At 44.1% G+C, this 14078-nt stretch overlaps 1 protein-coding gene across 1 annotated transcript in view; it reads left to right on the top strand.

Annotated features, from left to right (window-relative positions):
• LOC311109122 (POU domain, class 6, transcription factor 2-like) overlaps positions 1-14078 on the top strand; it is a gene marked incomplete at both ends in the record, with an annotated part of 124661 nt that overhangs the window by 23509 nt on the left and 87074 nt on the right. Inside the window, one exon of the mRNA XM_084151933.1 lies at positions 2093-2300. Within this exon, the coding sequence (XP_084008059.1) occupies positions 2093-2300 (208 nt within the window). The remainder of the gene's footprint in view (positions 1-2092; positions 2301-14078) is intronic.

A 14078-nucleotide genomic window follows, 5' to 3' on the forward strand; every position in this document is an offset into this window, starting at 1 on the left:
AAAAGCAGAGTAACAAAAACAGCCTAAAGACAAATAGCATGGGGTCTTATTTACATGCAGTGCTCTGAAGCTGGCAGACACGTGCCTGTAATAATACATCTGAAGTACATTTGATGTATGTAGAATTGTTTTTGTATCGCTCTTCGGTGTCAGGCGAAGGGATCTCATTTAATTTCAAGATCAAATTTTCAAGTTCAAATGTTCAAAGATTTTGATTATATGCCACTACAAAGCCAACTTGCATTGACGAAAGGGCCCCTTTGTTATTGTCCTTTGATGGTTCTTCTTTGCTCACTCAAATGACTAATTCCTTATTTAAAGCTAATGACAAATGTCATTTTGAATGTGTTCAAAGCAGTCAACCAGTGTCACTCATTTCTGTTATGATTTGTTATAGTGTTTCAAAGCAAACAAAAATGGTTCTGAATTTTGAAAATGTTCAGTATAATACTCACAAGGTATTTTAAACCTAATGAGTATTGTATAAAACATACTCTGTTTTGTTCACAGGACACAGTTGCTAGAACTAAATGTCTCTCCATGCCAGTGACTATTAATTCCAAGCTTCGTCCCTGGTCTCCTTTGATCAAAGGCGTGGGAGAAACAAATACATGATCAAGTTCGATTTTTTTTTGGGGGGGGGGTATTTCTCCTCAATTTTAATGCCAGTGTTTACCTTCCAATCTCTCCCAGCATCTTGGCTTTAAACCCATGTAACATCACATTCCTAAAACTGTGATTATGTTGAAACTGGTGCTCGCTCTCCGCACCGCGCCTGGTTATCTTAGTGACACGGCTGTCACCCAGCAGCACCAAGCCTGGGAGGATGGTGCCATGTTCACACCAGTCGACCCTTCAACTCCGTCTTCCGCTCCCTCGCCACAGGCGCCCCGTGCAAAACAGAAGCAGATAGCTGACAAGTGCAGTTAAAGGTTTGTGGGCTCAGGTCAGAATGGAGGACTCAAGTGGAGAAGGAGCAGCACCGAGGCCACAGGGCAGCCACGCATACTACAGGCATGCAGGAGCGGATGTGTTTAAGAGCAGTGTTAGGCTGGGCTTGGACACAAAGAAGCCATGCATTCCTCCATGTCCATGCCCTGTATGTAGAGGCACTCACAGCAGCTATTTTGGGAATGTCGTTTTACATGATGTAAAACGCTTGTTTCCCCTGATGACATTATGAGAATCAAGTCTGTATCTGACAAACTGATGAATTTATAGATTATATATCAAATGTAATACATATCTGGATGTCCTAACTCTTGATCTTTATTCTGGTGCTACAACCATTTCCACATCTGGTGTCGAAAACATGAATTAAACCCGGGGTCAAAGCACTATGCTACAAAATGTGGTTGTGGCTGTATATTTGCAGATCCACTAGCTGTGAAAATACATTTAAACGGCTCCTCTGCTGTGCCAAATATCTTCTAGCGATACTGCAGATAACATATCTTAGCGTCTGTGTCTATGACTTCACCCATTCTACTCTGACTAATATTAGTGAATGCTGACATGAAGTCAGTGTTGTTCTGTATCTCCCACTAAAGGAGGAAAATGCTGATATTTATGAAAGCATGGGGGAACAATTCAACGGCTGATTCTAGGGTGTCAGAGGTGTGTTTATTGTGATGAAATAGAAACCACTCTGCATCTGTCTGAAAGGAAAATGCACTGCTCTTTTTCAAAGGTTGGAGTTGGATTCCTTTTTCCACACGCCAGCAAGCAGCACTGCGTTCTGACTGTCGCTCTGGCTGTGGCATGTTGCAAAGCACAGGTGTCAGCAGCAAAAACAACAGCATTCATCAGAACAACACATTGATTAGAGCACTTTAATCACTTGAGTGAAATGTGGGTTATATGTGTGATGATCATTGATTCCTCTTAGATTAATTTGATGGGAATATCTTAATGTATCTTTATGAATGGTTCATTCCATATCCTGAGGCACTCATAAACCTATCGATGAAATGTGATGTGAATGTAACCTCTCTCTACTATGCATGCTAATACATTAATCACCTTTTACTATGCGTTTTACTATGTATACTAATGTCAATACATTTTTGTAACCCAGTGTCTTTCTCTTCAGTCTCTGCTGGTGGCTCAGCAGCTAGCCCAGCAGCTGGCTGGGGGGTCACCAGGCCTGAACCAGCCCATCCTCATCCCCTTCAACACGGGTGGCCACCTGGGAGGCCAGCAGGGGCTGGTGCTCTCCCTGCCCACCGCCAACATCCAGGGCCTGGTGGCTGCAGCAGCCGCACAGGGCATCATGACCCTTCCCCTACAGAACCTGCAAGGTAAGAGGGCTGCCTCAGCAGATTAACTATAGAGGACAAGGTGGGAGATAAAATGTACAGTCATTTTGACAATGCATGTATTTGATGTAATAACAGCAGTAATCTTATGTTATAACATTCACCAAAAGTATTTAGTCCTTGTACACTGGATGTACCAGTATGTACAGTTTATACTACACAGGTTATGTGTTATGATTCACCTGTATTCTGTAAACGTTCAATATAAAAACCCAGAGGGGAGAAAAATACTTTGGGGGGGCTCTATTCCAAATAGCCACCCATCCTCAACTTGCCCGGAGGAAGAGCCATATTAATTACAGGTCAGCGTTTTGCAGCGCGGCGCAAAAGCACTTCATGACACTTTTCTCTGCATAAGAGTGCACTGTACTCTCCCTTCTCCTTTTTCCTCTGCATAAGAGTGCACTGTACTCTCCCCTCTCCTATTTCCTCTCTTTTCTACCTCATCCGTCCGTCCACATGGCTGTACTTATCCTCGCCTTTTAAACTTTAGTGCGCAAGTGTTCTCTTTTGATCATAGTTGTAAAAGGTTTCCATTTTCATGTTTAAAACATTGTCTCTTTTATACCATTAGATTGAGGGATGGATGGGGAAACCATCAGTCATTAATGTTGGATGAGAGGGGCCTCGCTAATGTAAAAAGATTGGCTGCATGTAAAGCAGTGTGTTTTTTGGTGGAGATTACAATAATGCCAGGGCAGCACAAAGTGCAGAGAAAGGAGTCCCCCCCTTTCTCTTCATGTGAGGAAATGGATGGACGGATGTATTGAGTGAGGAAATGTGAAGGAAGGTAGAAGCCCTAATGGACACAAGCATTCATAAATAACAACATGCATCATTTCTATGGGTTGAGCTTTTAATAAATCCCACATCTAGCCACTGAAGCCCCTCCAATGTATCCTGGAGCAAGGGGCGATAATGGGCCCACAAGGCTGTCTGTCTGTCTCACACTTCAACAACTTCTCATACTGTATGTGGGACAAGCCAGAGGAAGTAATAACCGACAGAAAAACGCATTGTTATAATAATAATATGCCATTTAGCAGACACTTTTATCCAAAGCGACTTACAGTCATGTGTGCATACATTTTTACGTATGGGTGGTCCCGGGGATCGAACCCACTACCCTGGCGTTACAAGCGCCATGCTCTACCAATTGAGCTACAGAGTATGTTGAAGGCACAAAACCAACACCTCTCAATCATCCTTTTATAACAGATGGTACGGTCCTCAATCGTTTGCTATACCTCATCATCCGTTGGGTACAAAGCTAAAGAATGAAATGCCTTCATGGTAGTTTCATTTTAAGCGTACAGAAGCATTGACAGACTGGCTGTTCACACGTCCTCCTCCCATCCTATCTGAGGGTGACGCTGTGAAGGGACCTCCGTGAAGAGAAAGTGACACGAGTCAGGAGTGAAGCTAAATGTCTTGACTGTGTCCGGGGCCCTCTGGCCACGCAACGCCTCTCCACTCTCCCCTGTCGGAGCTCATCAGGGCCCTGCTAAATGAGGCCTGCTGGCAGAGCACCTCTGTAATGCGGCTCCAGCCTGCCCCTGCCCTCACCCCTTCGCCCTTTCTCCCCCTGCTCACACCAGTCCCCATCAACCCTGATTAATCACACGTTTAATGCAGTCAGTGCCCCTTTTGAGCCCAGAGCCAGCAGCCAGCTCATTTCACGACCTCAGGAGCAAGTGTGTTTTACAGCCCTGCTGCACTGCACCGTGTCACGCTGCTCTGCTGGTTAATTAGCGTCAGATCAGACACATACAACTGTTAGCCTACAGTAATGAGACTGCAGGACCTCTGACTCTATTTAAATCTACTGACACGGCTAATGATCAGCTAATATGGCTGTTTGTCTTTGGGGGGGTTGAGGGATTCTTCACACTACAGGTTTAGTATAGCTACTATAGCTGGTAAAGCCAGGATGGATTCCACTTTTGGTGTCCACTTTCACAGAATCCCAAATGTAGTGCTAAAAAGTATGCATTTTCTATCAGCACTCACTGGCTATTTAATCCAATTGTTCGCCCCTTTCAGCTTTAGTATTTTGCAAGGTGCAGGGAAATGTGAGAACCAAGAGATTCCTGCTAAGCATCTTTGATCACTTACCTCTTGTTAAACACCCCTGGCTTTTTACCTTGTCTAAGGTCCTTCTAGAGCAGGGAAGGGCTAGATTCTATCAAATCGGAGGTGGAACTGCGTTAGAGATGGCAAATCCACAAGCAGCTCCTTGCATTAGCTTATCGCGTACACTGCCATTGGATGCAACGAGAGAGAGAGAGAGGCATCAACAGAATACCCTTAGGTGCATGAATGCCTAGTGTGTTTATGTATACGTGTGTGTCAGAGGAGGCTGGTGGGAGGAGGTATAGGAGGACAGGCTCATTGTAATGGCTGGAATGGAATAAATGGAAGAGTTTCCATATGTTTGATGTGTTTGATAGCGTTCCATTTATTCCATTCCAGCCATTCCAATATGCCCATTCTCCTATAGCTCCTCCTACCAGCCTCCTCTGGTGTGTGTGTGTATGTGTCAGTGGTACACGCCTCCGATGAGCAACACTGCTCTTACCCCCTCATCCCCCATCAGTGGCTGTCTCCTGCCCCCTCTCCTCCATCCGTCTCTGGCCACCTCTCTGGCCACCTCTCCTGCTCCCACTCCTCCATCCCTCTCTGGCACACTCTCCTGCCCCCTCTCCTCCATTCCTCTCTGGCCCACTCTCCTGGCCCCTCTCCTCCATCCCTCTCTGGCCACCTCTCCTGCTCCCACTCCTCCATCCCTCTCCTCCATCCCTCTCTGGCCTATTCTCCTGCCCCCTCTCCTCCATCCCTCTCTGGCCCACTCTCCTGCCCCCTCTCATCCATCCCTCTCTGGACATCTCTCTGGCCACCTCTCCTGCTCCCACTCCTCCATCTCTTTCTGGCCCACTCTCCTGCTCCCACTCCTCCATCCCTCTCTGGCCTACTCTCCTGGCCCCTCTCCTCCATCCCTCTCTGGCCCACTCTCCTGCCCCCTCTTCTCTTTCTCCTCTCCTGCACTGCAGGATCTCAGTCCTTCACGGCGTAGTGTGTTACCAAATGTTTTCTTGGTGACTCTGGTCCTAGCTGCCTTGAGATCATTGACAAGATCCTCTCGTGTAGTTCTGGGCTGATTCCTCACCGTTCTCATGATCATTGCAACTCCACGAGGTAAGATCTTACATGGAGCCCCAGGCAGAGGGAGATTGACAGTTATTTTGTGTTTCTTCCATTTGCGAATAATCGCACCAACTGTTGTCACCTTCTCACCAAGCTGCTTGGCAATGGTCGTGTAGCCCATTCCAGCCTTGTTTAGGTCTACAATCTTGTCCCTGACATCCTTGGAGAGCTCTTTGGTCTTGGCCATGGTGGAGAGTTTGGAATCTGATTGATTGATTGCTTCTGTGGACAGGTGTCTTTTATACAGGTAACAAGCTGAGATTAGGAGCACTACCTTTAAGAGTGTGCTCCTAATCTCAGCTCGTTACCTGTATAAAAGACACCTGGGAGCCAGAAATCTTTCTGATTGAGAGGGGGTCAAATACTTATTTCCCTCATTAAAATGCAAATCAATTTATAACATTTTTGACATGTGCTTTTCTGGATTTTGTTGTTGTTATTCTGTCTCTCACTGTTCAAATAAACCTACCATTAAAATTATAGACTGATCACTTCTTTGTCAGTGGGCAAACGTACAAAATCAGCAGGGGATCAAATACCTTTTTCCCCTCACTGTATTATTTGAATCTGAAATCCATTTGCATTGCTAGTTCCAGCCTAATATTAGCTAGTTAACATTGAACCTAGTGTGTTAGCTTTAGCTACCTGCAGATTCATACTACAGCTATGACAATGTTTGTATTGGTAGTAGTATGAGTTGGGGTTATGCCGGTTAATTGTTTAGCTAGCTAGCTAGCTACATGTCTAAACAAAAGACTCCACTTCGGCTGGATTATTACATGACCCATCAAATTAGCAGGGTAGTGTCTGGGGGTGATTACGGCCATCGATTGTGTACATGTCTAGACAATAGTCACCCATCAATTTAGCTAGATGTGGATGAGGGGTGGTTATAGCATTTCCTTCACATGACCCATCAATTTAGACAAGTGTGTCGGGTAAGCGTCATCTAATAATGACAAAATATTTATCAAATAATTGTATCTGGACACTTTCTGTTTTTGATATTGCTACTATGCAAGTATGCAAGTACTATCACTGTACCGTTTACACCTTCTGTTACCTGTGCATGTGACAAATAAACTTAGATTTTATTTGATATAGCATGTGTTTACTACATGGCCTCCCATGTGAATCTTTAAAGAGATGGGTGGGGCTAAGGCTTAAGAGGGTGTGAACGATGCTGAATGGGTGTAGACAAAGAAGAGCTCTCCAGTAGGTGTACCAAAACATTCAAGGGCCATTTTCTCAGAAGTTGGGGTTACAAGTTTATCAACTTTCAAAGCACAATGACTTCCCCATTGTTCCTCAACTGCAGTGTATGATATACAATGTTCTAGCTCTGAGTCTCTACTTTTATCCAATGTAAAAACACAATTTCAAATGTTGCTACATAAGACCGAAACAAGGCGGTCGGTCACATATTAACAGAGCTCTCTGCCTAGGCTTCCTCACGGCACCATGACAACCAATACTTACAAAGTAATCCTTATTTTGAATATTTTTTAAATAGACCAAATTTATTTTTGGCTGAGAATATAAGACTTATAACTCTGAGAGAGCATCCAAGGGCTAGAATGTTGTATATAGAATGTATGACAAACAATAATTTTAAAAATAATTCTAAAACCTTCAGAATTCTGAGATTTTTGTCCATAATACAGAATTCAAGCCAACATTCCAATCTCATTATGACTCAACAATTAAGCTAGGCTACAACCATAGAATTTGGAATTAGAACTTGGCTACAACAAGTTCCAAACCAAAGAAAACAACCAGCATATCCATTCACCACACCATAACTACTCAAGTGTATATCTTTTTAAATCTTCATAAGTGGACAGAAATCGCGGAGGAGAGGTGAGTTAGAACATAATAATGTGTAAAAGTGTTTGACTTCTAAGGAAATCAGTGAAGGTAGGCCTACTTATTACCATTTAATATATTATACCAGTTAGCCTGAAGGTAACTGAAGTTGGAAAACTGGCATGGCCAGACAGTTTTAAGAAAATGACATGGAAAAGATTCACACAAAATAAAAAAAATAAGGAATACATGTTTCTCCATACATATTGATGCAGAGAGAAGTCATTGAGATGGAGAAAGAGATGACTGAAAGTGAGGAGATGGAGAAAGGCAACAAGATGAGGGGGGAACGAGAGATAGAAAGACAAAGAGAAATGGAGGGGCTGCTGAGAATGAGAAAGGAAATTGAGACTTGTAACAAGGTAGACCACTACCGGTGGAAGCTGCAGAGAGAGGTGTTGGAGGAAGTCAACAAGGTGAGGGTGGAACCAGAGCAAGAAAGAGAAAGGCTAATTGAAGAGTTGCTGGGACAGATAAGGGAGACTGAGGCTTCTATTGAGGTAAACTGCTACCAATGGAAGCTGGAGAGAGAGTTGTTTGAGAAACAGAGAGAAAGTGCAGTGTCAGACAGAAAAAATATGGAGCTCAAGATGGCAAAGCTGAAGGTGCAGAACATACTGCACTTGGCCAAGATAGGGAAGTTGACCGTGGAGAACACGAGGCTGTCAGCTGAGAATGAAAGGGTGAGAGAGGTGTCGGACAAACAGAGAGAAAGCGCAGTGTCAGACAGAAAAAAGATGGAGCTCAAGATGGCAAAGCTGAAGGTGCAGAACATACTGCACTTGGCCAAGATAGGGAAGTTGACCGTGGAGAACACGAGGCTGTTAGCTGAGAATGAAAGGCAGCGAGAGGTGATGGACAAACAGAGAGAAAGCGCAGCGACCGACAAACAAACAATGGTGGACAAGATATCAAAGGTGAAGATGTCCTTGGCCAAGGTATGGAAGGTGACAGTGGAGAACAAGAAGAGACTGTTAGCTGAGAATGAAAGGGTGGGGAAGGAGAGGGTGAGAGAGAGGAATGGATGGAACCTCATAAGAAATGGTTTGGAGACAGCTTTGGCCAAAGTAGACCAGGAGAGGAATCAGACCCTAGTAGCCTGGAAGGAGGACAGGGGGAGATGGGCCAAGGCCAAGGCTGGCCTACGAAGCCTCTGGGATCAAAGGGGGGAAAGATGGATGAAGGAGAAGGAGGAGATTAAGAGGAGGAGCACGCAGGCAGCAGAGGAGTGGATAATCGAGCTGAGAGAGAAGGAGAGAGCGATAGAGGCTCTGGAAAGAGAAAAGATGAGGATTCTGTGCCTGAATGGACAAGAGAAGAAGGGATGGGAGATGGAAAAGAGAGAGATGGAGAAGGAGAACTGGAAGATTACAGAGGAGCGGGAGAGAAAGAGTAGTGAAATTGAGAAAATGCAAAGGGACAAAGAGAGATGGGCAATAGAGAAGAGGGATGTGGTGGAGAGGATGAAGGAGGCGTACATAAAGCTGTACCAGATGCAGACTGTCCTGAGGTTCAGAGAGCAAGAGCAGGCACAGGTACAGTACTCCATTTAACCAGTCACAGTTCAGGGAGGTCATAAGTCACCTCCTAATGGTTATACTATCAGATTCAACAGATTAAGTTGACTGCATGCTAGAGAAGGAGTAATAATAATATTTCAGATCACTGACCAACATGTATGGACTTTCTCTTTCAGATGGAAACTAAACGCGCCCAGAGAGTCAGGGCAAAGCAGGAGAAAAAGGAGAGGAAAGAAAGAGACTTGTTGGAGAAGAACAAAGTAAAAGAACTGCTCAGAGCTAGAAAAGCAGAGAGTAAGGAAGAAGTGAGGAAGAATAAGGAGAGGGTGAAAGCCCACCTGGACGAGGTGGCAAGGAACTATAACGAAAAGAAACAGAGGGAGAAAGAAAGAGAAAAGCTGTTGAAAAAGGCATATGGCAAAGAAAATCACATGGTGTACATCCCAGACCTCATACTGAAGAAGATGTAAGAACACAACGCATATGGAAGAGTAAATATTATCAGCTAGCATTGGTCAAAAGTTCATTTCTATCTTCTTTCATTTAGTGGAATACTTCATCAATAAAATAATAAGAGCATTTATTTGTCAGCATTCATTCCCATATGGAAGAAAGAACACACAAAATATGAGAAAAGTATAAGATGTGGATTAAAGGTTGATGTGGTTACTGGATAATGCAATGTGAAGGGCTAGATTCTATCAAATCGGAGGTGGAACTGCGTTAGAGATGGCAAATCCACAAGCAGCTCCTTGCATTAGCTTATCGCGTACACTGCCATTGGATGCAACGAGAGAGAGAGAGAGGCATCAACAGAATACCCTTAGGTGCATGAATGCCTAGTGTGTTTATGTATACGTGTGTGTCAGAGGAGGCTGGTGGGAGGAGGTATAGGAGGACAGGCTCATTGTAATGGCTGGAATGGAATAAATGGAAGAGTTTCCATATGTTTGATGTGTTTGATACCGTTCCATTTATTCCATTCCAGCCATTCCAATATGCCCATCCTCCTATAGCTCCTCCTACCAGCCTCCTCTGGTGTGTGTGTGTATGTGTCAGTGGTACACGCCTCCGATGAGCAACACTGCTCTTACCCCCTCATCCCCCATCAGTGGCTGTCTCCTGCCCCCTCTCCTCCATCCGTCTCTGGCCACCTCTCCTGCTCCCACTCCTCCATCCCTCTCTGGCACACTCTCCTGCCCCCTCTCCTCCATCCCTCTCTGGCCCACTCTCCTGGCCCCTCTCCTCCATCCCTCTCTGGCCACCTCTCCTGCTCCCACTCCTCCATCCCTCTCCTCCATCCCTCTCTGGCCTATTCTCCTGCCCCCTCTCCTCCATCCCTCTCTGGCCCACTCTCCTGCCCCCTCTCATCCATCCCTCTCTGGACACCTCTCTGGCCACCTCTCCTGCTCCCACTCCTCCATCTCTTTCTAGCCCACTCTCCTGCTCCCTCTCCTCCATCCCTCTCTGGCCCACTCTCCTGGCCCCTCTCCTCCATCCCTCTCTGGCCCACTCTCCTGCCCCCTCTTCTCTCTCTCCTCTCCTGCACTGCAGGATTTCAGTCCTTCACGGCGTAGTGTGTTACCAAATGTTTTCTTGGTGACTATGGTCCCAGCTGCCTTGAGATCATTGACAAGATCCTGCCGTGTAGTTCTGGGCTGATTCCTCACCGTTCTCATGATCATTGCAACTCCACGAGGTAAGATCTTACATGGAGCCCCAGGCAGAGGGAGATTGACAGTTATTTTGTGTTTCTTCCATTTGCGAATAATCGCCAACTGTTGTCACCTTCTCACCAAGCTGCTTGGCGATGGTCTTGTAGCCCATTCTAGGGCGACCCTTTTTTAGGCACGCGGACCAATTTCACCCCCCCCCAAATGTTTTCAATGTTTACATTTTATTTTAGAAAATGTACTTAGTCGGGGTCTCAACTTACTGTTGAGAGTTAGAATAATAGAATACACAAGGTGCAATTTCGAAATTTAGTTGCGCATCAATTGGCCATTTTTTTTTTATTGGTAAGGCCAGCTATCTAATCTTGTAGTTATCATGGCAACATTTTCTCTACGCCCCATGGCAAAATGTGCAGAATTGCAGGAAAATAACTTTAAAATGTATATTTTTTTTATCTTCGCTGTCACAAGGGTGGCCAAAGTTGCCCATTCCTACAGACAGACAGACAGACAGACAGACAGACAGACAGACAGACAGACAGACAGACAGACAGACAGACAGACAGACAGACAGACAGACAGACAGACAGACAGACAGACAGACAGAAAGAAAGAAAGAAAGAAAGAAAGAAAGAAAGAAAGAAAGAAAGAAAGAAAGAAAGAAAGAAAGAAAGAAAGAAAGAAAGAAAGAAAGAAAGAAAGAAAGAAAGAAAGAAAGAAAGAAAGAAAGAAAGAAAGAAAGAAAGAAAGAAAGAAAGAAAGAAAGAAAGAAAAAAAGAAAGAAATGTGAGAGGTGTGTACAGGCTGGAGAGTTGTGAGAGTGAGGCAGAGTGATGAATAACCATCATTGTAATGGGGTTGTGCAGTAAAGTTGGAGCTGTTTCTTAAATAAAACGGAGCAGAAGCAGTAGCATCTTGTTGCGGAAACGGTAAACACAGCAGCGCCCAGTGTAACTTGTTACTTGTCAGAATGATTTATGCCAGGAAACATTCTGTATAAACAAATTCCCATTGAAACTAAACAAGGGAGAAAGTATATTTTTAGATTGAGTGGACACTAGTGTAGCTGCAAACTAAGTTATGGTCATGCTGTTTGTACAATTATGTGATGATGCTTATATTTATTAACTGGCTCATTAACATAATTGGTTATTACTACATTACTATATTTCTGTTGTATATTGTAAGTAATTAGATATGTAAAGAAAACAAAACACAGTTGCACAAAAAGTAACTCAATATGAAATTCTAGGAAATATAGATTAGCCACATATATTTTTATTGGATTTTGAATATAGCTTTATTGCAGAGCCAAACGTTTCCACACTCGTTAGTCCATGTCAGACTCCATCTCATCTGCTCAGCTGACTGCTGCTGGGTGTATGTAAGACGTTAGCTCGCCACATTAGCGCGCCACAGCTCCCAGAAACCCTGGGATTTAAAGGAAATGCCTGTCTATACCCTTCCTTAACCCCATTCCACCATTGGCACAGTTGGTGCATTTCAAACATGCCATTCAGCTTCATTTGTACTGTACATCATACAGTGTGTATGTGCGTGTGCATGGCAGCAAATAAAACATCTCTGCCACATAAAGATTATAATAATGAGAATACTTAGAATAACTACAACAGATTGGTGTTTGTAAAAATTCCTAGTGATGAGTACATCAAGATGGAGTATTATTATATCAGAGAGACTTATGATCGAGATGTAGTTGTCCCTGATTGCACTGACTTTGCTCACAGCTGCTTGTTTGAAGAAGTGTACTTACTGTGATCAAGATGTGGTTGTCCCACTGGCTATCCTAAGTTGAATGCACCAATTTGTAAGTCACTCTGGATAAGACCGTCTGATAAATGACTTAAATGTAAATGTAAAATGTTATGAGGCGTCATTACTCTCATAATTCCCCTAGATCAACATCCCTATCTATTCCTATCTCAATACAATAGAACCTATCCCAGCCCCTCTCCCTTCTCCTGTTTATTTTGAAGTGTTTTCCACCAGTATGTATTCCACATCATTCCTTTAATGATTTAACTTTGCTGTGGTTGTAAGATGACTTGCATGGGAGAGAGTGGCATTAAATAAATAACAGTGATAAAACGTAGACCTCGTACATTTCAAAGCTAATGCAACTAGCGACGCCATAGGAGCAGCTGCACACACTGTCCTGGAGTGATAATTTGATTGATTTGTTGTGACAGCAGCCAAATAATTGAGAGTGAGAGGTGCTGTTGGCGATAAAGAGCAGGCTGAGGCAGGTTCGCCCAGGCAATCCCAGCAGATATGGCGCCTGTGTTCTCATCTCTGCCATTGATATCAGCTGCCACAGGTTTGTTGTTTGTCTTCAATAAGCAGCTTGGAAACGTAAAGGGGCGACTGCTTGTGTGACAGTTCAGGGAAAGGAAAGAACTCACCAATCAGAATGTACCAGAGCAGTGTTCAAAAGGTTAGAATCAAACACCCTCGTATTCACTCAAGCAGGCACACACTCGTACACACTCGTACACACCTATCCCTTGACACTTACTATTTATACCTACGTGTTCTTTTTTGAAGTAGAGGTGTAATTCAATTCACCTCCGAATATTATATTATTTCAAAATGTTTGTTATCAATTGCGGTGGAATTGTAACACCGTGAGTGGGATCAAATAAGAACTAAAAAACTTGAGCATGAACAAACCCACGTTTTTTTAGATATGTACATGTGGAACACCATTATCCTTTGTTCTGTATTCATGTAGCCTATTATGTTCTTCTGAAATTGACATTGCCTGGCATATTCTCAGATCTTTAGTGGTCATAACATTGACCTTCTAAATCCCAGCTCCTCCACATGCTGTTATTTGTTTTGGAGATAGTGGCATTGTCACTCTGGTTAAACTGCTGTAGCCTCAGCTGTGCCGCAGGACAGCAAGTTGCAGAGAGAGAGAGAGAGAGAGAGAGAGAGAGAGAGAGAGAGAGAGGAGAGAGAGAGAGAGAGAGAGAGAGAGAGAGAGAGAGAGAGAGAGAGAGAGAGAGAGAGAGAGAGAGAGAGAGAGAGAGAGAGAGAGAGAGAGAGAGAGAGAGAGAGAGAGAGAGAGCGAGAGAGAGAGAGAGAGAGAGAGAGAGAGAGAGAGAGAGAGAGAGAGAGAGAGAGAGAGAGAGAGAGAGAGAGAGAGAGAGAGAGAGAGAGAGAGAGAGAGAGAGAGAGAGAGAGAGAGAGAGAGAGAGAGAAGAGCACTCTCTTTGATGCCAGTGTAGTAAAGGACAATACCAATGCCAATCAGACATGGCTGTGGGTGCTTCACTAGAGCAGGCTCTGACATCTGCCCTTACTGTGGCAGAGAGAGCACTAAGGGAGACAGTCTGCTATCATCATGTCATAACCATAGACTGAAGACATACACTTGAGGTATTTGTACTGTGTAGGGTGTGATGTTTATTTCTGCACATGCTTTGTACGATATAGTAACCGTGTTTGTCGGCCAGTGATTTGGGCTGACAATA

Source organism: Coregonus lavaretus (genome assembly GCF_964263955.1).
Source record: "Coregonus lavaretus genome assembly, chromosome: 34".
Lineage (NCBI taxonomy): Eukaryota > Metazoa > Chordata > Actinopteri > Salmoniformes > Salmonidae > Coregonus > Coregonus lavaretus.